The following is a 21,771-nucleotide window of genomic DNA, read 5'->3' as shown; positions in this document are numbered from 1 at the left end:
TTCACAGTGTATAGAAGACAGTTAGAATATGTTGTTTCCCAGTGTATAGAAGACACAGTTAGAATCTGTTGTTTCCCAGTGTATAGAAGACAGTTAGAATCTGTTGTTTCACAGTGTATAGAAGACACAGTTAGAATCTGTTGTTTCCCAGTGTATAGAAGACACAGTTAGAATCTGTTGTTTCCCAGTGTATAGAAGACACAGAATCTGTTGTTTCACAGTGTATAGAAGACACAGTTAGAATCTGTTGTTTCACCGTGTATAGAAGACACAGTTAGAATCTGTTGTTTCACAGTGTATAGAAGACACAGTTAGAATATGTTGTTTCCCAGTGTATAGAAGACACAGTTAGAATCTGTTGTTTCACAGTGTATAGAAGACAGTTAGAATCTGTTGTTTCCCAGTGTATAGAAGACACAGTTAGAATCTGTTGTTTCACAGTGTATAGAAGACACAGTTAGAATCTGTTGTTTCACAGTGTATAGAAGACACAGTTAGAATCTGTTGTTTCACAGTGTATAGAAGACACAGTTAGAATCTGTTGTTTCCCAGTGTATAGAAGACACAGTTAGAATCTGTTGTTTCACAGTGTATAGAAGACAGTTAGAATCTGTTGTTTCACAGTGTATAGAAGACACAGTTAGAATCTGTTGTTTCACAGTGTATAGAAGACACAGTTAGAATCTGTTGTTTCACAGTGTATAGAAGACACAGTTAGAATCTGTTGTTTCACAGTGTATAGAAGACACAGTTAGAATCTGTTGTTTCACAGTGTATAGAAGACACAGTTAGAATCTGTTGTTTCACCGTGTATAGAAGACACAGTTAGAATCTGTTGTTTTCCAGTGTATAGAAGACACAGTTAGAATCTGTTGTTTCACAGTGTATAGAAGACACAGTTAGAATCTGTTGTTTCACAGTGTATAGAAGACAGTTAGAATCTGTTGTTTCACAGTGTATAGAAGACACAGTTAGAATCTGTTGTTTCCCAGTGTATAGAAGACACAGTTAGAATCTGTTGTTTCACAGTGTATAGAAGACAGTTAGAATCTGTTGTTTCACAGTGTATAGAAGACACAGTTAGAATCTGTTGTTTCACAGTGTATAGAAGACACAGTTAGAATCTGTTGTTTCACAGTGTATAGAAGACACAGTTAGAATCTGTTGTTTCCCAGTGTATAGAAGACACAGTTAGAATCTGTTGTTTCACAGTGTATAGAAGACACAGTTAGAATCTGTTGTTTCACAGTGTATAGAAGACACAGTTAGAATCTGTTGTTTCACAGTGTATAGAAGACACAGTTAGAATCTGTTGTTTCACAGTGTATAGAAGACACAGTTAGAATCTGTTGTTTCCCAGTGTATAGAAGACACAGTTAGAATCTGTTGTTTCACAGTGTATAGAAGACAGTTAGAATCTGTTGTTTCACAGTGTATAGAAGACAGTTAGAATCTGTTGTTTCACAGTGTATAGAAGACACAGTTAGAATCTGTTGTTTCACAGTGTATAGAAGACACAGTTAGAATCTGTTGTTTCTCAGTGTATAGAAGACACAGTTAGAATCTGTTGTTTCACAGTGTATAGAAGACACAGTTAGAATCTGTTGTTTCCCAGTGTATAGAAGACAGTTAGAATCTGTTGTTTCCCAGTGTATAGAAGACACAGTTAGAATATGTTGTTTCACAGTGTATAGAAGACAGTTAGAATCTGTTGTTTCCCAGTGTATAGAAGACACAGAATCTGTTGTTTCACAGTGTATAGAAGACAGTTAGAATCTGTTGTTTCACAGTGTATAGAAGACACAGTTAGAATCTGTTGTTTCCCAGTGTATAGAAGACACAGTTAGAATCTGTTGTTTCACAGTGTATAGAAGACACAGTTAGAATCTGTTGTTTCACAGTGTATAGAAGACACAGTTAGAATCTGTTGTTTCACAGTGTATAGAAGACACAGAATCTGTTGTTTCACAGTGTATAGAAGACACAGTTAGAATCTGTTGTTTCCCAGTGTATAGAAGACAGTTAGAATCTGTTGTTTCACAGTGTATAGAAGACACAGTTAGAATCTGTTGTTTCACAGTGTATAGAAGACACAGTTAGAATCTGTTGTTTCACAGTGTATAGAAGACACAGTTAGAATCTGTTGTTTCCCAGTGTATAGAAGACACAGTTAGAATCTGTTGTTTCACAGTGTATAGAAGACAGTTAGAATCTGTTGTTTCACAGTGTATAGAAGACAGTTAGAATCTGTTGTTTCACAGTGTATAGAAGACACAGTTAGAATCTGTTGTTTCACAGTGTATAGAAGACACAGTTAGAATCTGTTGTTTCTCAGTGTATAGAAGACACAGTTAGAATCTGTTGTTTCACAGTGTATAGAAGACACAGTTAGAATATGTTGTTTCCCAGTGTATAGAAGACAGTTAGAATCTGTTGTTTCCCAGTGTATAGAAGACACAGTTAGAATATGTTGTTTCACAGTGTATAGAAGACAGTTAGAATCTGTTGTTTCACAGTGTATAGAAGACACAGTTAGAATCTGTTGTTTCCCAGTGTATAGAAGACACAGTTAGAATCTGTTGTTTCACAGTGTATAGAAGACACAGTTAGAATCTGTTGTTTCACAGTGTATAGAAGACACAGTTAGAATCTGTTGTTTCACAGTGTATAGAAGACACAGAATCTGTTGTTTCACAGTGTATAGAAGACACAGTTAGAATCTGTTGTTTCCCAGTGTATAGAAGACAGTTAGAATCTGTTGTTTCACAGTGTATAGAAGACACAGTTAGAATCTGTTGTTTCACAGTGTATAGAAGACACAGTTAGAATCTGTTGTTTCACAGTGTATAGAAGACACAGTTAGAATCTGTTGTTTCCCAGTGTATAGAAGACAGTTAGAATCTGTTGTTACACAGTGTATAGAAGACACAGTTAGAATCTGTTGTTTCACAGTGTATAGAAGACAGTTAGAATCTGTTGTTTCCCAGTGTATAGAAGACAGTTAGAATCTGTTGTTTCACAGTGTATAGAAGACACAGTTAGAATCTGTTGTTTCCCAGTGTATAGAAGACACAGTTAGAATCTGTTGTTTCACAGTGTATAGAAGACACAGTTAGAATCTGTTGTTTCCCAGTGTATAGAAGACAGTTAGAATCTGTTGTTTCCCAGTGTATAGAAGACACAGTTAGAATATGTTGTTTCACAGTGTATAGAAGACAGTTAGAATCTGTTGTTTCACAGTGTATAGAAGACACAGTTAGAATCTGTTGTTTCCCAGTGTATAGAAGACACAGTTAGAATCTGTTGTTTCACAGTGTATAGAAGACACAGTTAGAATCTGTTGTTTCACAGTGTATAGAAGACACAGTTAGAATCTGTTGTTTCACAGTGTATAGAAGACACAGAATCTGTTGTTTCACAGTGTATAGAAGACACAGTTAGAATCTGTTGTTTCCCAGTGTATAGAAGACAGTTAGAATCTGTTGTTTCACAGTGTATAGAAGACACAGTTAGAATCTGTTGTTTCACAGTGTATAGAAGACACAGTTAGAATCTGTTGTTTCACAGTGTATAGAAGACACAGTTAGAATCTGTTGTTTCCCAGTGTATAGAAGACAGTTAGAATCTGTTGTTTCACAGTGTATAGAAGACACAGTTAGAATCTGTTGTTTCACAGTGTATAGAAGACAGTTAGAATCTGTTGTTTCCCAGTGTATAGAAGACAGTTAGAATCTGTTGTTTCACAGTGTATAGAAGACACAGTTAGAATCTGTTGTTTCCCAGTGTATAGAAGACACAGTTAGAATCTGTTGTTTCACAGTGTATAGAAGACACAGTTAGAATCTGTTGTTTCCCAGTGTATAGAAGACACAGTTAGAATCTGTTGTTTCACAGTGTATAGAAGACAGTTAGAATCTGTTGTTTCCCAGTGTATAGAAGACACAGTTAGAATCTGTTGTTTCACAGTGTATAGAAGACGCAGTTAGAATCTGTTGTTTCCCAGTGTATAGAAGACACAGTTAGAATCTGTTGTTTCACAGTGTATAGAAGACAGTTAGAATCTGTTGTTTCACAGTGTATAGAAGACAGTTAGAATCTGTTGTTTCACAGTGTATAGAAGACACAGTTAGAATCTGTTGTTTCACAGTGTATAGAAGACACAGTTAGAATCTGTTGTTTCTCAGTGTATAGAAGACACAGTTAGAATCTGTTGTTTCACAGTGTATAGAAGACACAGTTAGAATCTGTTGTTTCCCAGTGTATAGAAGACAGTTAGAATCTGTTGTTTCCCAGTGTATAGAAGACACAGAATCTGTTGTTTCACAGTGTATAGAAGACAGTTAGAATCTGTTGTTTCACAGTGTATAGAAGACACAGTTAGAATCTGTTGTTTCCCAGTGTATAGAAGACACAGTTAGAATCTGTTGTTTCACAGTGTATAGAAGACACAGTTAGAATCTGTTGTTTCACAGTGTATAGAAGACACAGTTAGAATCTGTTGTTTCACAGTGTATAGAAGACACAGAATCTGTTGTTTCACAGTATATAGAAGACACAGTTAGAATCTGTTGTTTCCCAGTGTATAGAAGACAGTTAGAATCTGTTGTTTCACAGTGTATAGAAGACACAGTTAGAATCTGTTGTTTCACAGTGTATAGAAGACACAGTTAGAATCTGTTGTTTCCCAGTGTATAGAAGACAGTTAGAATCTGTTGTTTCACAGTGTATAGAAGACACAGTTAGAATCTGTTGTTTCACAGTGTATAGAAGACAGTTAGAATATGTTGTTTCCCAGTGTATAGAAGACAGTTAGAATCTGTTGTTTCCCAGTGTATAGAAGACAGTTAGAATCTGTTGTTTCACAGTGTATAGAAGACAGTTAGAATCTGTTGTTTCCCAGTGTATAGAAGACAGTTAGAATCTGTTGTTTCACAGTGTATAGAAGACACAGTTAGAATCTGTTGTTTCACAGTGTATAGAAGACACAGTTAGAATCTGTTGTTTCACAGTGTATAGAAGACACAGTTAGAATCTGTTGTTTCCCAGTGTATAGAAGACACAGTTAGAATCTGTTGTTTCACAGTGTATAGAAGACAGTTAGAATCTGTTGTTTCCCAGTGTATAGAAGACACAGTTAGAATCTGTTGTTTCCCAGTGTATAGAAGACACAGTTAGAATCTGTTGTTTCCCAGTGTATAGAAGACACAGTTAGAATCTGTTGTTTCCCAGTGTATAGAAGACACAGTTAGAATCTGTTGTTTCCCAGTGAATAGAAGACACAGTTAGAATCTGTTGTTTCCCAGTGTATAGAAGACACAGTTAGAATCTGTTGTTTCCCAGTGAATAGAAGACACAGTTAGAATCTGTTGTTTCCCAGTGTATAGAAGACAGTTAGAATCTGTTGTTTCACAGTGTATAGAAGACACAGTTAGAATCTGTTGTTTCCCAGTGTATAGAAGACACAGTTAGAATCTGTTGTTTCCCAGTGTATAGAAGACACAGTTAGAATCTGTTGTTTCACAGTGTATAGAAGACACAGTTAGAATCTGTTGTTTCACAGTGTATAGAAGACAGTTAGAATCTGTTGTTTCCCAGTGTATAGAAGACAGTTAGAATCTGTTGTTTCCCAGTGTATAGAAGACAGTTAGAATCTGTTGTTTCACAGTGTATAGAAGACACAGTTAGAATCTGTTGTTTCACAGTGTATAGAAGACACAGTTAGAATCTGTTGTTTCACAGTGTATAGAAGACACAGTTAGAATCTGTTGTTTCACAGTGTATAGAAGACAGTTAGAATCTGTTGTTTCCCAGTGTATAGAAGACAGTTAGAATCTGTTGTTTCCCAGTGTATAGAAGACACAGTTAGAATCTGTTGTTTCCCAGTGTATAGAAGACAGTTAGAATCTGTTGTTTCCCAGTGTATAGAAGACAGTTAGAATCTGTTGTTTCCCAGTGTATAGAAGACAGTTAGAATCTGTTGTTTCACAGTGTATAGAAGACACAGTTAGAATCTGTTGTTTCACAGTGTATAGAAGACACAGTTAGAATCTGTTGTTTCCCAGTGTATAGAAGACACAGTTAGAATCTGTTGTTTCACAGTGTATAGAAGACACAGTTAGAATCTGTTGTTTCCCAGTGTATAGAAGACACAGTTAGAATCTGTTGTTTCACAGTGTATAGAAGACAGTTAGAATCTGTTGTTTCCCAGTGTATAGAAGACACAGTTAGAATCTGTTGTTTCACAGTGAATAGAAGACACAGTTAGAATATGTTGTTTCCCAGTGTATAGAAGACAGTTAGAATCTGTTGTTTCACAGTGTATAGAAGACACAGTTAGAATCTGTTGTTTCACAGTGTATAGAAGACAGTTAGAATCTGTTGTTTCACAGTGTATAGAAGACAGTTAGAATCTGTTGTTTCCCAGTGTATAGAAGACAGTTAGAATCTGTTGTTTCACAGTGTATAGAAGACACAGTTAGAATCTGTTGTTTCCCAGTGTATAGAAGACACAGTTAGAATCTGTTGTTTCACAGTGTATAGAAGACACAGTTAGAATCTGTTGTTTCACAGTGTATAGAAGACACAGTTAGAATCTGTTGTTTCACAGTGTATAGAAGACACAGTTAGAATCTGTTGTTTCCCAGTGTATAGAAGACAGTTAGAATCTGTTGTTTCACAGTGTATAGAAGACAGTTAGAATCTGTTGTTTCACAGTGTATAGAAGACACAGTTAGAATCTGTTGTTTCACAGTGTATAGAAGACACAGTTAGAATCTGTTGTTTCACAGTGTATAGAAGACACAGTTAGAATCTGTTGTTTCCCAGTGTATAGAAGACACAGTTAGAATATGTTGTTTCACAGTGTATAGAAGACACAGTTAGAATCTGTTGTTTCCCAGTGTATAGAAGACACAGTTAGAATCTGTTGTTTCACAGTGTATAGAAGACACAGTTAGAATCTGTTGTTTCACAGTGTATAGAAGACACAGTTAGAATCTGTTGTTTCCCAGTGTATAGAAGACACAGTTAGAATATGTTGTTTCACAGTGTATAGAAGACACAGTTAGAATCTGTTGTTTCACAGTGTATAGAAGACACAGTTAGAATCTGTTGTTTCACAGTGTATAGAAGACAGTTAGAATCTGTTGTTTCCCAGTGTATAGAAGACAGTTAGAATCTGTTGTTTCACAGTGTATAGAAGACAGTTAGAATCTGTTGTTTCCCAGTGTATAGAAGACAGTTAGAATCTGTTGTTTCACAGTGTATAGAAGACAGTTAGAATCTGTTGTTTCCCAGTGTATAGAAGACAGTTAGAATCTGTTGTTTCACAGTGTATAGAAGACACAGTTAGAATCTGTTGTTTCACAGTGTATAGAAGACACAGTTAGAATCTGTTGTTTCACAGTGTATAGAAGACACAGTTAGAATCTGTTGTTTCCCAGTGTATAGAAGACACAGTTAGAATCTGTTGTTTCACAGTGTATAGAAGACAGTTAGAATCTGTTGTTTCCCAGTGTATAGAAGACACAGTTAGAATCTGTTGTTTCCCAGTGTATAGAAGACACAGTTAGAATCTGTTGTTTCCCAGTGTATAGAAGACACAGTTAGAATCTGTTGTTTCCCAGTGTATAGAAGACACAGTTAGAATCTGTTGTTTCCCAGTGAATAGAAGACACAGTTAGAATCTGTTGTTTCCCAGTGTATAGAAGACACAGTTAGAATCTGTTGTTTCCCAGTGAATAGAAGACACAGTTAGAATCTGTTGTTTCCCAGTGTATAGAAGACAGTTAGAATCTGTTGTTTCACAGTGTATAGAAGACACAGTTAGAATCTGTTGTTTCCCAGTGTATAGAAGACACAGTTAGAATCTGTTGTTTCCCAGTGTATAGAAGACACAGTTAGAATCTGTTGTTTCACAGTGTATAGAAGACACAGTTAGAATCTGTTGTTTCACAGTGTATAGAAGACAGTTAGAATCTGTTGTTTCCCAGTGTATAGAAGACAGTTAGAATCTGTTGTTTCCCAGTGTATAGAAGACAGTTAGAATCTGTTGTTTCACAGTGTATAGAAGACACAGTTAGAATCTGTTGTTTCACAGTGTATAGAAGACACAGTTAGAATCTGTTGTTTCACAGTGTATAGAAGACACAGTTAGAATCTGTTGTTTCACAGTGTATAGAAGACAGTTAGAATCTGTTGTTTCCCAGTGTATAGAAGACAGTTAGAATCTGTTGTTTCCCAGTGTATAGAAGACACAGTTAGAATCTGTTGTTTCCCAGTGTATAGAAGACAGTTAGAATCTGTTGTTTCCCAGTGAATAGAAGACACAGTTAGAATCTGTTGTTTCCCAGTGTATAGAAGACACAGTTAGAATCTGTTGTTTCCCAGTGAATAGAAGACACAGTTAGAATCTGTTGTTTCCCAGTGTATAGAAGACAGTTAGAATCTGTTGTTTCACAGTGTATAGAAGACACAGTTAGAATCTGTTGTTTCCCAGTGTATAGAAGACACAGTTAGAATCTGTTGTTTCCCAGTGTATAGAAGACACAGTTAGAATCTGTTGTTTCACAGTGTATAGAAGACACAGTTAGAATCTGTTGTTTCACAGTGTATAGAAGACAGTTAGAATCTGTTGTTTCCCAGTGTATAGAAGACAGTTAGAATCTGTTGTTTCCCAGTGTATAGAAGACAGTTAGAATCTGTTGTTTCACAGTGTATAGAAGACACAGTTAGAATCTGTTGTTTCACAGTGTATAGAAGACACAGTTAGAATCTGTTGTTTCACAGTGTATAGAAGACACAGTTAGAATCTGTTGTTTCACAGTGTATAGAAGACAGTTAGAATCTGTTGTTTCCCAGTGTATAGAAGACAGTTAGAATCTGTTGTTTCCCAGTGTATAGAAGACACAGTTAGAATCTGTTGTTTCCCAGTGTATAGAAGACAGTTAGAATCTGTTGTTTCCCAGTGTATAGAAGACAGTTAGAATCTGTTGTTTCCCAGTGTATAGAAGACAGTTAGAATCTGTTGTTTCACAGTGTATAGAAGACACAGTTAGAATCTGTTGTTTCACAGTGTATAGAAGACACAGTTAGAATCTGTTGTTTCCCAGTGTATAGAAGACACAGTTAGAATCTGTTGTTTCACAGTGTATAGAAGACACAGTTAGAATCTGTTGTTTCCCAGTGTATAGAAGACACAGTTAGAATCTGTTGTTTCACAGTGTATAGAAGACAGTTAGAATCTGTTGTTTCCCAGTGTATAGAAGACACAGTTAGAATCTGTTGTTTCACAGTGAATAGAAGACACAGTTAGAATATGTTGTTTCCCAGTGTATAGAAGACAGTTAGAATCTGTTGTTTCACAGTGTATAGAAGACACAGTTAGAATCTGTTGTTTCACAGTGTATAGAAGACAGTTAGAATCTGTTGTTTCACAGTGTATAGAAGACAGTTAGAATCTGTTGTTTCCCAGTGTATAGAAGACAGTTAGAATCTGTTGTTTCACAGTGTATAGAAGACACAGTTAGAATCTGTTGTTTCCCAGTGTATAGAAGACACAGTTAGAATCTGTTGTTTCACAGTGTATAGAAGACACAGTTAGAATCTGTTGTTTCACAGTGTATAGAAGACACAGTTAGAATCTGTTGTTTCACAGTGTATAGAAGACACAGTTAGAATCTGTTGTTTCCCAGTGTATAGAAGACAGTTAGAATCTGTTGTTTCACAGTGTATAGAAGACAGTTAGAATCTGTTGTTTCACAGTGTATAGAAGACACAGTTAGAATCTGTTGTTTCACAGTGTATAGAAGACACAGTTAGAATCTGTTGTTTCACAGTGTATAGAAGACACAGTTAGAATCTGTTGTTTCCCAGTGTATAGAAGACACAGTTAGAATATGTTGTTTCACAGTGTATAGAAGACACAGTTAGAATCTGTTGTTTCCCAGTGTATAGAAGACACAGTTAGAATCTGTTGTTTCACAGTGTATAGAAGACACAGTTAGAATCTGTTGTTTCACAGTGTATAGAAGACACAGTTAGAATCTGTTGTTTCCCAGTGTATAGAAGACACAGTTAGAATATGTTGTTTCACAGTGTATAGAAGACACAGTTAGAATCTGTTGTTTCACAGTGTATAGAAGACACAGTTAGAATCTGTTGTTTCACAGTGTATAGAAGACAGTTAGAATCTGTTGTTTCCCAGTGTATAGAAGACAGTTAGAATCTGTTGTTTCACAGTGTATAGAAGACAGTTAGAATCTGTTGTTTCCCAGTGTATAGAAGACAGTTAGAATCTGTTGTTTCACAGTGTATAGAAGACAGTTAGAATCTGTTGTTTCCCAGTGTATAGAAGACAGTTAGAATCTGTTGTTTCACAGTGTATAGAAGACACAGTTAGAATCTGTTGTTTCACAGTGTATAGAAGACACAGTTAGAATCTGTTGTTTCACAGTGTATAGAAGACACAGTTAGAATCTGTTGTTTCCCAGTGTATAGAAGACACAGTTAGAATCTGTTGTTTCACAGTGTATAGAAGACAGTTAGAATCTGTTGTTTCCCAGTGTATAGAAGACACAGTTAGAATCTGTTGTTTCCCAGTGTATAGAAGACACAGTTAGAATCTGTTGTTTCCCAGTGTATAGAAGACACAGTTAGAATCTGTTGTTTCCCAGTGTATAGAAGACACAGTTAGAATCTGTTGTTTCCCAGTGAATAGAAGACACAGTTAGAATCTGTTGTTTCCCAGTGTATAGAAGACACAGTTAGAATCTGTTGTTTCCCAGTGAATAGAAGACACAGTTAGAATCTGTTGTTTCCCAGTGTATAGAAGACAGTTAGAATCTGTTGTTTCACAGTGTATAGAAGACACAGTTAGAATCTGTTGTTTCCCAGTGTATAGAAGACACAGTTAGAATCTGTTGTTTCCCAGTGTATAGAAGACACAGTTAGAATCTGTTGTTTCACAGTGTATAGAAGACACAGTTAGAATCTGTTGTTTCACAGTGTATAGAAGACAGTTAGAATCTGTTGTTTCCCAGTGTATAGAAGACAGTTAGAATCTGTTGTTTCCCAGTGTATAGAAGACAGTTAGAATCTGTTGTTTCACAGTGTATAGAAGACACAGTTAGAATCTGTTGTTTCACAGTGTATAGAAGACACAGTTAGAATCTGTTGTTTCACAGTGTATAGAAGACACAGTTAGAATCTGTTGTTTCACAGTGTATAGAAGACAGTTAGAATCTGTTGTTTCCCAGTGTATAGAAGACAGTTAGAATCTGTTGTTTCCCAGTGTATAGAAGACACAGTTAGAATCTGTTGTTTCCCAGTGTATAGAAGACAGTTAGAATCTGTTGTTTCCCAGTGTATAGAAGACAGTTAGAATCTGTTGTTTCCCAGTGTATAGAAGACAGTTAGAATCTGTTGTTTCACAGTGTATAGAAGACACAGTTAGAATCTGTTGTTTCACAGTGTATAGAAGACACAGTTAGAATCTGTTGTTTCCCAGTGTATAGAAGACACAGTTAGAATCTGTTGTTTCACAGTGTATAGAAGACACAGTTAGAATCTGTTGTTTCCCAGTGTATAGAAGACACAGTTAGAATCTGTTGTTTCACAGTGTATAGAAGACAGTTAGAATCTGTTGTTTCCCAGTGTATAGAAGACACAGTTAGAATCTGTTGTTTCACAGTGAATAGAAGACACAGTTAGAATATGTTGTTTCCCAGTGTATAGAAGACAGTTAGAATCTGTTGTTTCACAGTGTATAGAAGACACAGTTAGAATCTGTTGTTTCACAGTGTATAGAAGACAGTTAGAATCTGTTGTTTCACAGTGTATAGAAGACAGTTAGAATCTGTTGTTTCCCAGTGTATAGAAGACAGTTAGAATCTGTTGTTTCACAGTGTATAGAAGACACAGTTAGAATCTGTTGTTTCCCAGTGTATAGAAGACACAGTTAGAATCTGTTGTTTCACAGTGTATAGAAGACACAGTTAGAATCTGTTGTTTCACAGTGTATAGAAGACACAGTTAGAATCTGTTGTTTCACAGTGTATAGAAGACACAGTTAGAATCTGTTGTTTCCCAGTGTATAGAAGACAGTTAGAATCTGTTGTTTCACAGTGTATAGAAGACAGTTAGAATCTGTTGTTTCACAGTGTATAGAAGACACAGTTAGAATCTGTTGTTTCACAGTGTATAGAAGACACAGTTAGAATCTGTTGTTTCACAGTGTATAGAAGACACAGTTAGAATCTGTTGTTTCCCAGTGTATAGAAGACACAGTTAGAATATGTTGTTTCACAGTGTATAGAAGACACAGTTAGAATCTGTTGTTTCCCAGTGTATAGAAGACACAGTTAGAATCTGTTGTTTCACAGTGTATAGAAGACACAGTTAGAATCTGTTGTTTCACAGTGTATAGAAGACACAGTTAGAATCTGTTGTTTCCCAGTGTATAGAAGACACAGTTAGAATATGTTGTTTCACAGTGTATAGAAGACACAGTTAGAATCTGTTGTTTCACAGTGTATAGAAGACACAGTTAGAATCTGTTGTTTCACAGTGTATAGAAGACAGTTAGAATCTGTTGTTTCCCAGTGTATAGAAGACAGTTAGAATCTGTTGTTTCACAGTGTATAGAAGACAGTTAGAATCTGTTGTTTCCCAGTGTATAGAAGACACAGTTAGAATCTGTTGTTTCCCAGTGTATAGAAGACACAGTTAGAATCTGTTGTTTCCCAGTGAATAGAAGACACAGTTAGAATCTGTTGTTTCCCAGTGTATAGAAGACAGTTAGAATCTGTTGTTTCACAGTGTATAGAAGACACAGAATCTGTTGTTTCACAGTGTATAGAAGACAGTTAGAATCTGTTGTTTCACAGTGTATAGAAGACAGTTAGAATCTGTTGTTTCACAGTGTATAGAAGACACAGTTAGAATCTGTTGTTTCACAGTGTATAGAAGACAGTTAGAATCTGTTGTTTCACAGTGTATAGAAGACAGTTAGAATCTGTTGTTTCACAGTGTATAGAAGACACAGTTAGAATCTGTTGTTTCACAGTGTATAGAAGACACAGTTAGAATCTGTTGTTTCCCAGTGTATAGAAGACACAGTTAGAATCTGTTGTTTCACAGTGTATAGAAGACAGTTAGAATCTGTTGTTTCACAGTGTATAGAAGACAGTTAGAATCTGTTGTTTCACAGTGTATAGAAGACAGTTAGAATCTGTTGTTTCACAGTGTATAGAAGACACAGTTAGAATCTGTTGTTTCCCAGTGTATAGAAGACACAGTTAGAATCTGTTGTTTCACAGTGTATAGAAGACACAGTTAGAATCTGTTGTTTCACAGTGTATAGAAGACAGTTAGAATCTGTTGTTTCCCTGTGTATAGAAGACAGTTCGAATCTGTTGTTTCCCAGTGTATAGAAGACAGTTAGAATCTGTTGTTTCACAGTGTATAGAAGACAGTTAGAATCTGTTGTTTCCCAGTGTATAGAAGACAGTTAGAATCTGTTGTTTCCCAGTGTATAGAAGACACAGTTAGAATCTGTTGTTTCCCAGTGTATAGAAGACAGTTAGAATCTGTTGTTTCCCAGTGTATAGAAGACAGTTAGAATCTGTTGTTTCCCAGTGTATAGAAGACAGTTAGAATCTGTTGTTTCACAGTGTATAGAAGACAGTTAGAATCTGTTGTTTCACAGTGTATAGAAGACAGTTAGAATCTGTTGTTTCCCAGTGTATAGAAGACAGTTAGAATCTGTTGTTTCCCAGTGTATAGAAGACACAGTTAGAATCTGTTGTTTCCCAGTGTATAGAAGACAGTTAGAATCTGTTGTTTCCCAGTGTATAGAAGACAGTTAGAATCTGTTGTTTCCCAGTGTATAGAAGACAGTTAGAATCTGTTGTTTCACAGTGTATAGAAGACACAGTTAGAATCTGTTGTTTCACAGTGTATAGAAGACACAGTTAGAATCTGTTGTTTCCCAGTGTATAGAAGACACAGTTAGAATCTGTTGTTTCACAGTGTATAGAAGACACAGTTAGAATCTGTTGTTTCCCAGTGTATAGAAGACACAGTTAGAATCTGTTGTTTCACAGTGTATAGAAGACAGTTAGAATCTGTTGTTTCACAGTGTATAGAAGACACAGTTAGAATCTGTTGTTTCACAGTGAATAGAAGGCACAGTTAGAATATGTTGTTTCCCAGTGTATAGAAGACAGTTAGAATCTGTTGTTTCACAGTGTATAGAAGACAGTTAGAATCTGTTGTTTCACAGTGTATAGAAGACACAGTTAGAATCTGTTGTTTCCCAGTGTATAGAAGACACAGTTAGAATCTGTTGTTTCCCAGTGTATAGAAGACACAGTTAGAATCTGTTGTTTCACAGTGTATAGAAGACACAGTTAGAATCTGTTGTTTCACAGTGTATAGAAGACACAGTTAGAATCTGTTGTTTCACATTGTATAGAAGACACAGTTAGAATCTGTTGTTTCTCAGTGTATAGAAGACAGTTAGAATCTGTTGTTTCCCAGTGTATAGAAGACACAGTTAGAATCTGTTGTTTCACAGTGTATAGAAGACAGTTAGAATCTGTTGTTTCCCAGTGTATAGAAGACAGTTAGAATCTGTTGTTTCACAGTGTATAGAAGACACAGTTAGAATCTGTTGTTTCACAGTGTATAGAAGACAGTTAGAATCTGTTGTTTCCCAGTGTATAGAAGACACAGTTAGAATCTGTTGTTTCTCAGTGTATAGAAGACACAGTTAGAATCTGTTGTTTCACAGTGTATAGAAGACACAGTTAGAATCTGTTGTTTCCCAGTGTATAGAAGACAGTTAGAATCTGTTGTTTCACAGTGTATAGAAGACACAGTTAGAATCTGTTGTTTCACAGTGTATAGAAGACACAGTTAGAATCTGTTGTTTCCCTGTGTATAGAAGACAGTTAGAATCTGTTGTTTCACAGTGTATAGAAGACACAGTTAGAATCTGTTGTTTCACAGTGTATAGAAGACACAGTTAGAATCTGTTGTTTCCCAGTGTATAGAAGACACAGTTAGAATATGTTGTTTCCCAGTGTATAGAAGACAGTTAGAATCTGTTGTTTCACAGTGTATAGAAGACACAGTTAGAATATGTTTTTTCCCAGTGAATAGAAGACACAGTTAGAATCTGTTGTTTCACAGTGTATAGAAGACAGTTAGAATCTGTTGTTTCACAGTGTATAGAAGACACAGTTAGAATATGTTGTTTCCCAGTGTATAGAAGACAGTTAGAATCTGTTGTTTCACAGTGTATAGAAGACACAGTTAGAATCTGTTGTTTCACAGTGTATAGAAGACACAGTTAGAATCTGTTGTTTCCCTGTGTATAGAAGACAGTTAGAATCTGTTGTTTCACAGTGTATAGAAGACACAGTTAGAATCTGTTGTTTCACAGTGTATAGAAGACACAGTTAGAATCTGTTGTTTCCCAGTGTATAGAAGACACAGTTAGAATATGTTGTTTCCCAGTGTATAGAAGACACAGTTAGAATCTGTTGTTTCACAGTGTATAGAAGACACAGTTAGAATATGTTGTTTCCCAGTGAATAGAAGACACAGTTAGAATCTGTTGTTTCCCAGTGTATAGAAGACACAGTTAGAATATGTTGTTTCCCAGTGTATAGAAGACACAGTTAGAATATGTTGTTTCACAGTGTATAGAAGACAGTTAGAATCTGTTGTTTCACAGTGTATAGAAGACACAGTTAGAATCTGTTGTTTCCCAGTGTATAGAAGACACAGTTAGAATATGTTGTTTCCCAGTGTATAGAAGACACAGTTAGAATCTGCTCCTTGTTAAGAGGCAGAGCCTGGACAGCTGTGAGTAGGGAGAGAGAACTAGAGCAAGGGAAAGAGAGAAAACAAGGGAATGATAAAGACAGAAAGGGATGGAGAGGAGAGAGCAGTCTGTTACCCCCTATAGTCATTCAGCACAGATGGACAGATCAGCTTGTAGTCTGTATTTAATAGTACATTCACAAAGGTCCCTTAGGTTTTTCCAGTCGGTCAATGTTCTGATTTGTTCTACAGCCGTTAGGGTGCCAGGTGTGGTATCTTGCTGGTACGTTCGGATGCTGGTGTTTTGCTATTGTGTATCACTAACTTGACCATCTGTTACTAATAATACAATCTAAAGAGGAAACATATCAAAGTGATGGTATTGTGTTAATGTGTATTAATGTGTTGTCATTGTGTGTGTTCTCCAGGCAGCTCCAACAGCAGCAGCAGGCAGAGCTGGAGGTCCATCAGAGAGACGGCCTGACAGCCTACGACCTATCACAGGTACCCCACAGGACCCCTGTAGCTGCCTGTTGATAATACAACATATAACATTGTGTCTTCCCTATACCCACTGTACCCAGTGTAGCTTACTTACCTGTCCATACCCCTGGCTTTTCATGCTAGACAGCTTCTGAAGCTGTTGATTGTATATCATTAAAGGCCCAGTGCAGTCAAAAATGTGATTTTCCTCTGTTTTATATATATTTACATACTATGATGTTGGAATAATACTGTGAAATTGTGAACATTATGATAATGCCCTTTTTTAGGTTAAGAGCTATTTGAAAAGACCGCCTGAAATTACAGCCTGTTTTTGGTGGGATGGAGTTTTGGTCTGCCTGGTGACATCACCAGGTGGTCAATTAGTTAATAGACCAATAAGAAAGAGTTCCAAACCTCTCTGCCAATAACAGCTAGTTTTCCGTTTTCCTCTCACAGAAATTGCTCTTTGCTAAGAAGCTATTTTTGTTTCTTTATGACAATTTTTAATTGAAAAATGGCTGCATTGGACATTTAAGAGGCTCAACTGGATAACAGGCTTGGGGTCAATTCCATTTGAATTCAGTCAAATCAGGAAGTAAACAGAAATGGAATTATTCCTCAATGATTGTCTGAGGGGGAAAAAACATTGAAATTAGAATTTCAGTTTAGCTCCTCAACTGACTAAATTCAAATGGAATTGATCCAAATCCTGCTGTATAAATACTTTCTAGTGTTTCATTAAGTGAAGAGGTCCTTCCCTCCTCTCTTTCTAGCTGTTGACTGTACATCAGTTTCTAGGGTTTCATTAAGTGAAGAGGTCCTCCCCTCCTCTCTTTCTAGCTGTTGACTGTACATCAGTTTCTAGGGTTTCATTAAGTGAAGAGGTCCTTCCCCACTCTCTTTCTAGCTGTTGACTGTACATCTGTTTCTAGGGTTTCATTAAGTGAAGAGGTCCTCCCCTCCTCTCTTGCTAGCTGTTGACTGTACATCAGTTTCTAGGGTTTCATTAAGTGAAGAGGTCCTTCCCCACTCTCTTTCTAGCTGTTGACTGTACATCAGTTTCTAGGGTTTCATTAAGTGAAGAGGTCCTCCCCTCCTCTCTTTCTAGCTGTTGACTGTACATCAGTTTCTAGGGTTTCATTAAGTGAAGAGGTCCTTCCCTCCTCTCTTTCTAGCTGTTGACTGTACATCAGTTTCTAGGGTTTCATTAAGTGAAGAGGTCCTTCCCTCCTCTCTTTCTAGCTGTTGACTGTACATCTGCAAGGGGGATATACTCACACCCTTGTATAAATAAAGTTAGTATTACTAAATGAAGTGATCCTTCCCTCCTGTCTCCCTCCAGGTGCCCGTTCCCAGTGTGGGAGGAGGGGTTCACGAGGCGGGCAAGAACACTGACAAGACGGACACCATGTTCTCACAGGAGAGAGACCCACGCTTTGCTGACATGTACTCCGGCATCTCTGGCTGTACGACATCTAGTTATTTTCTCACCTCTACTCGTCGTGTGTGTGTGTGTGTTTAGATAAGTGTTAGTCAGCCAGTGTGTGTTGAAAGGCCCATGGTAGACGGTTGGTTGTGATGGTGGTCTTTCATCCAGGGGAGAAATGTAAAACAACCTCCACACAACTCAATCAGAACTGAACTTTCTCTCGCTCTCTCTCCCTCTCCATTCCCTCCCTCTCTCTGACTGTGGTGTTTTTTTAGCTCTTTCTCCCTCTCTCTGAATGTTTCTGTTTGTCTCTCTCCCTCCCTATCTCTGTCTGTCTCTCCCTCTCTGTCTCCCTTCATCTCTCTTTTTTCCTCTCTGTCTGTCTATCTCTCTCTCCCTATCTCTCTCTCCCTCTCTCTCTGTCTGTCTCCTCTCTCTCTGTCTCCCCCTCTGTTTCTCTCCCTCTCTCTCTGTCTCTCCCACTCTCTCTCTCCCTCTCTCTGTCTCTCTGCTTTTCTTTCTCTCTGTATGTCTCTACCTCTTTCTAAATGTCACTCTTTCTAAATATATTTATCTGAATGTCTGTCTCTCCCACTATGTATCTCTCTCTATAAACGGTGTGTGTATTGTGTCTCTCCCTCTATATATCTCTCTCTATAAACGGTGTGTGTATTGTTTCTCCCTCTATATATCTCTCTCTATAAAGGGTGTGTGTATTGTGTCTCTCCCTCTATATATCTCTCTCTATAAATGGTGTGTGTATTGTGTCTCTCCCTCTATATATCTCTCTCTATAAACGGTGTGTGTATTGTCTCTCCCCTCTATATATCTCTCTCTATAAACGGTGTGTGTATTGTCTCTCCCTCTATATATCTCTCTCTATAAACGGTGTGTGTATTGTGTCTCTCCCTCTATATATCTCTCTCTATAAACGGTGTGTGTATTGTGTCTCTCCCTCTATATCTCTCTCTCTCTATAAACGGTGTGTGTATTGTGTCTCTCCCTCTATAAACGGTGTGTGTATTGTCTCTCCCTCTATATATCTCTCTCTATAAACGGTGTGTGTATTGTGTCTCCCTCTATATATCTCTCTCTATAAACGGTGTGTGTATTGTGTCTCTCCCTCTATATATCTCTATAAATGGTGTGTGTATTGTGTCTCTCCCTCTATATATCTCTGTAAACGGTGCGTGTATTGTGTGGTTCCAGCTGGTGAGAAGAAGATGATGGTTCCTTCGTCTACAGCGGGAGGTCAGCAGCTCTACTCCCAGAACTCTCCCTTCCAGCCAGGACACTCTGCCAAGAGCTTCAGGTACACCTCTCTTTGGGTTTGTGTGGGTCTCTGTGGGTTGTGTGTGGGTCTGTGTGTATGTGCATGCATGCACATTAGCGTGCGTGTTTTAAAGTTGAAAGCCGTGGGGGAAGACAGGGCCTCAGGTGATGGTTAAACAACTGAGCAGACTAGAGTTGACAGATGTGAACAGTTAAATGTGTTGTTAAAGTATAAACTAAATATGACCGTCTGCATGGGGTCTATATAAAGGCTCTCATATCACACATTTACTTGGAATGCTGTCTGTCTGTCTGTGTTTTACACAGCTCCTCAGTGATCCATGTCCCGGGGGTGAACGATATCCAGCCGTCGGGATCGTCCAATCAGAACCTAGCTCAGATCTCCAGACAGCTCAACCCAGGACAGGTGGCCTGGACTGGCAACAGACCCCCGTTCTCTGGCCAGGTACACACACACACACACACACACACACACACACAGGACTAACAACAGACTCTACCTTCTCAGGCCAGGTCTCTCACACACAAGACTAACAACAGACCCTACCTTCTCAGGACAGGTCTCTCACACACAGGACTAACAACAGACCCTACCTTCTCAGGCCAGGTCTCTCACGCACAGGACTAACAACAGACCCTACCTTCTCAGGCCAGGTCTCTCACACACAGGACTAACAACAGACCCTACCTTCTCAGGCCAGGTCTCTCACACACAGGACTAACAACAGACCCTACCTTCTCAGGCCAGGTCTCTCACACACAGGACTAACAACAGACCCTACCTTCTCAGGCCAGGTCTCTCACACACAGGACTAACAACAGACCCTACCTTCTCAGGCCAGGTCTCTCACACACAGGACTAACAACAGACCCTACCTTCTCAGGCCAGGTCTCTCACACACAGGACTAACAACAGACCCTACCTTCTCAGGCCAGGTAAAACACACACAGGACTAACAAGAGACCCTACCTTCTCAGGCCAGGTCTCTCACACACAGGACTAACAACAGACCCTACCTTCTCAGGCCAGGTCTCTCACACACAGGACTAACAACAGACCCTACCTTCTCAGGCCAGGTCTCTCACACACAGGACTAACAACAGACCCTACCTTCTCAGGCCAGGTAAAACACACACAGGACTAACAACAGACCCTACCTTCTCAGACCAGGTCTCTCACACACAGGACTAACAACAGACCCTACCTTCTCAGGCCAGGTCTCTTACACACAGGACTAACAACAGACCCTACCTTCTCAGGCCAGGTCTCTCACACACAGGACTAACAACAGACCCTACCTTCTCAGGCCAGGTCTCTTACACACAGGACTAACAACAGACCATACCTTCTAAGGCCAGGTAAAACACACACAGGACTAACAACAGACCCTACCTTCTCAGGCCAGGTCTCTCACACACAGGACTAACAACAGACCCTACCTTCTCAGGCCAGGTCTCTCACACACAGGACTAACAACAGACCCTACCTTCTCAGGCCAGGTAAAACACACACAGGACTAACAACAGACCCTACCTTCTCAGGCCAGGTATCTTACACACAGGACTAACAACAGACCCTACCTTCTCAGGCCAGGTAAAACACACACAGGACTAACAACAGACTCTACCTTCTCAGGCCAGGTCTCTCACACACAAGACTAACAACAGACCCTACCTTCTCAGGCCAGGTCTCTCACACACAAGACTAACAACAGACCCTACCTTCTCAGGCCAGGTAAAACACACACAGGACTAACAACAGACCCTACCTTCTCAGGCCAGGTAAAACACACACAGGACTAACAACAGACCCTATCTTCTCAGGCCAGGTAAAACACACACAGGACTAACAACAGACCCTACCTTCTCAGGCCAGGTCTCTCACACACAGGACTAACAACAGACCCTACCTTCTCAGGCCAGGTCTCTCACACACAGGACTAACAACAGACCCTACCTTCTCAGGCCAGGTCTCTCACACACAGGACTAACAACAGACCCTACCTTCTCAGGCCAGGTCTCTCACACACAGGACTAACAACAGACCCTACCTTCTCAGGCCAGGTAAAACACACACAGGACTAACAACAGACCCTACCTTCTCAGGCCAGGTCTCTTACACACAGGACTAACAACAGACCCTACCTTCTCAGGCCAGGTCTCTCACACACAGGACTAACAACAGACCCTACCTTCTCAGGCCAGGTAAAACACACACAGGACTAACAACAGACCCTATCTTCTCAGGCCAGGTAAAACACACACAGGACTAACAACAGACCCTACCTTCTCAGGCCAGGTCTCTCACACACAGGACTAACAACAGACCCTACCTTCTCAGGCCAGGTCTCTCACACACAGGACTAACAACAGACCCTACCTTCTCAGGCCAGGTAAAACACACACAGGACTAACAACAGACCCTACCTTCTCAGGCCAGGTCTCTCACACAGGACTAACAACAGACCCTACCTTCTCAGGCCAGGTCTCTCACACACAGGACTAACAACAGACCCTACCTTCTCAGGCCAGGTAAAACACACACAGGACTAACAACAGACCCTACCTTCTCAGGCCAGGTCTCTCACACACAGGACTAACAACAGACCCTACCTTCTCAGGCCAGGTCTCTTACACACAGGACTAACAACAGACCCTACCTTCTCAGGCCAGGTAAAACACACACAGGACTAACAAGAGACCCTACCTTCTCAGGCCAGGTCTCTCACACACAG

The 21,771-nt window shown here is 38.8% G+C and overlaps 1 protein-coding gene across 8 annotated transcripts in view; it reads left to right on the top strand.

Annotated features, from left to right (window-relative positions):
* The window catches only part of LOC110526723 (aryl-hydrocarbon receptor nuclear translocator 2), a 123,191-nt gene that overhangs the window by 81,866 nt on the left and 19,554 nt on the right, over positions 1 to 21,771 (top strand). For all 8 annotated transcript variants that reach the window (XM_090239159.1, XM_090239156.1, XM_090239154.1 and 5 more), the window contains 4 exons: positions 16,257 to 16,332; positions 17,657 to 17,780; positions 18,953 to 19,055; positions 19,343 to 19,481. In XM_090239159.1, the coding sequence (XP_090095285.1) occupies positions 16,257 to 16,332; positions 17,657 to 17,780; positions 18,953 to 19,055; positions 19,343 to 19,481 (442 nt within the window). The remainder of the gene's footprint in view (positions 1 to 16,256; positions 16,333 to 17,656; positions 17,781 to 18,952; positions 19,056 to 19,342; positions 19,482 to 21,771) is intronic.

Source organism: Oncorhynchus mykiss, chromosome 6 (assembly GCF_057628025.1).
Source record: "Oncorhynchus mykiss isolate SJ-2025 chromosome 6, ASM5762802v1, whole genome shotgun sequence".
Lineage (NCBI taxonomy): Eukaryota > Metazoa > Chordata > Actinopteri > Salmoniformes > Salmonidae > Oncorhynchus > Oncorhynchus mykiss.
Note: the sequence above shows the minus strand (reverse complement) of the source record. Positions and strands in the feature narration are given on the sequence as shown.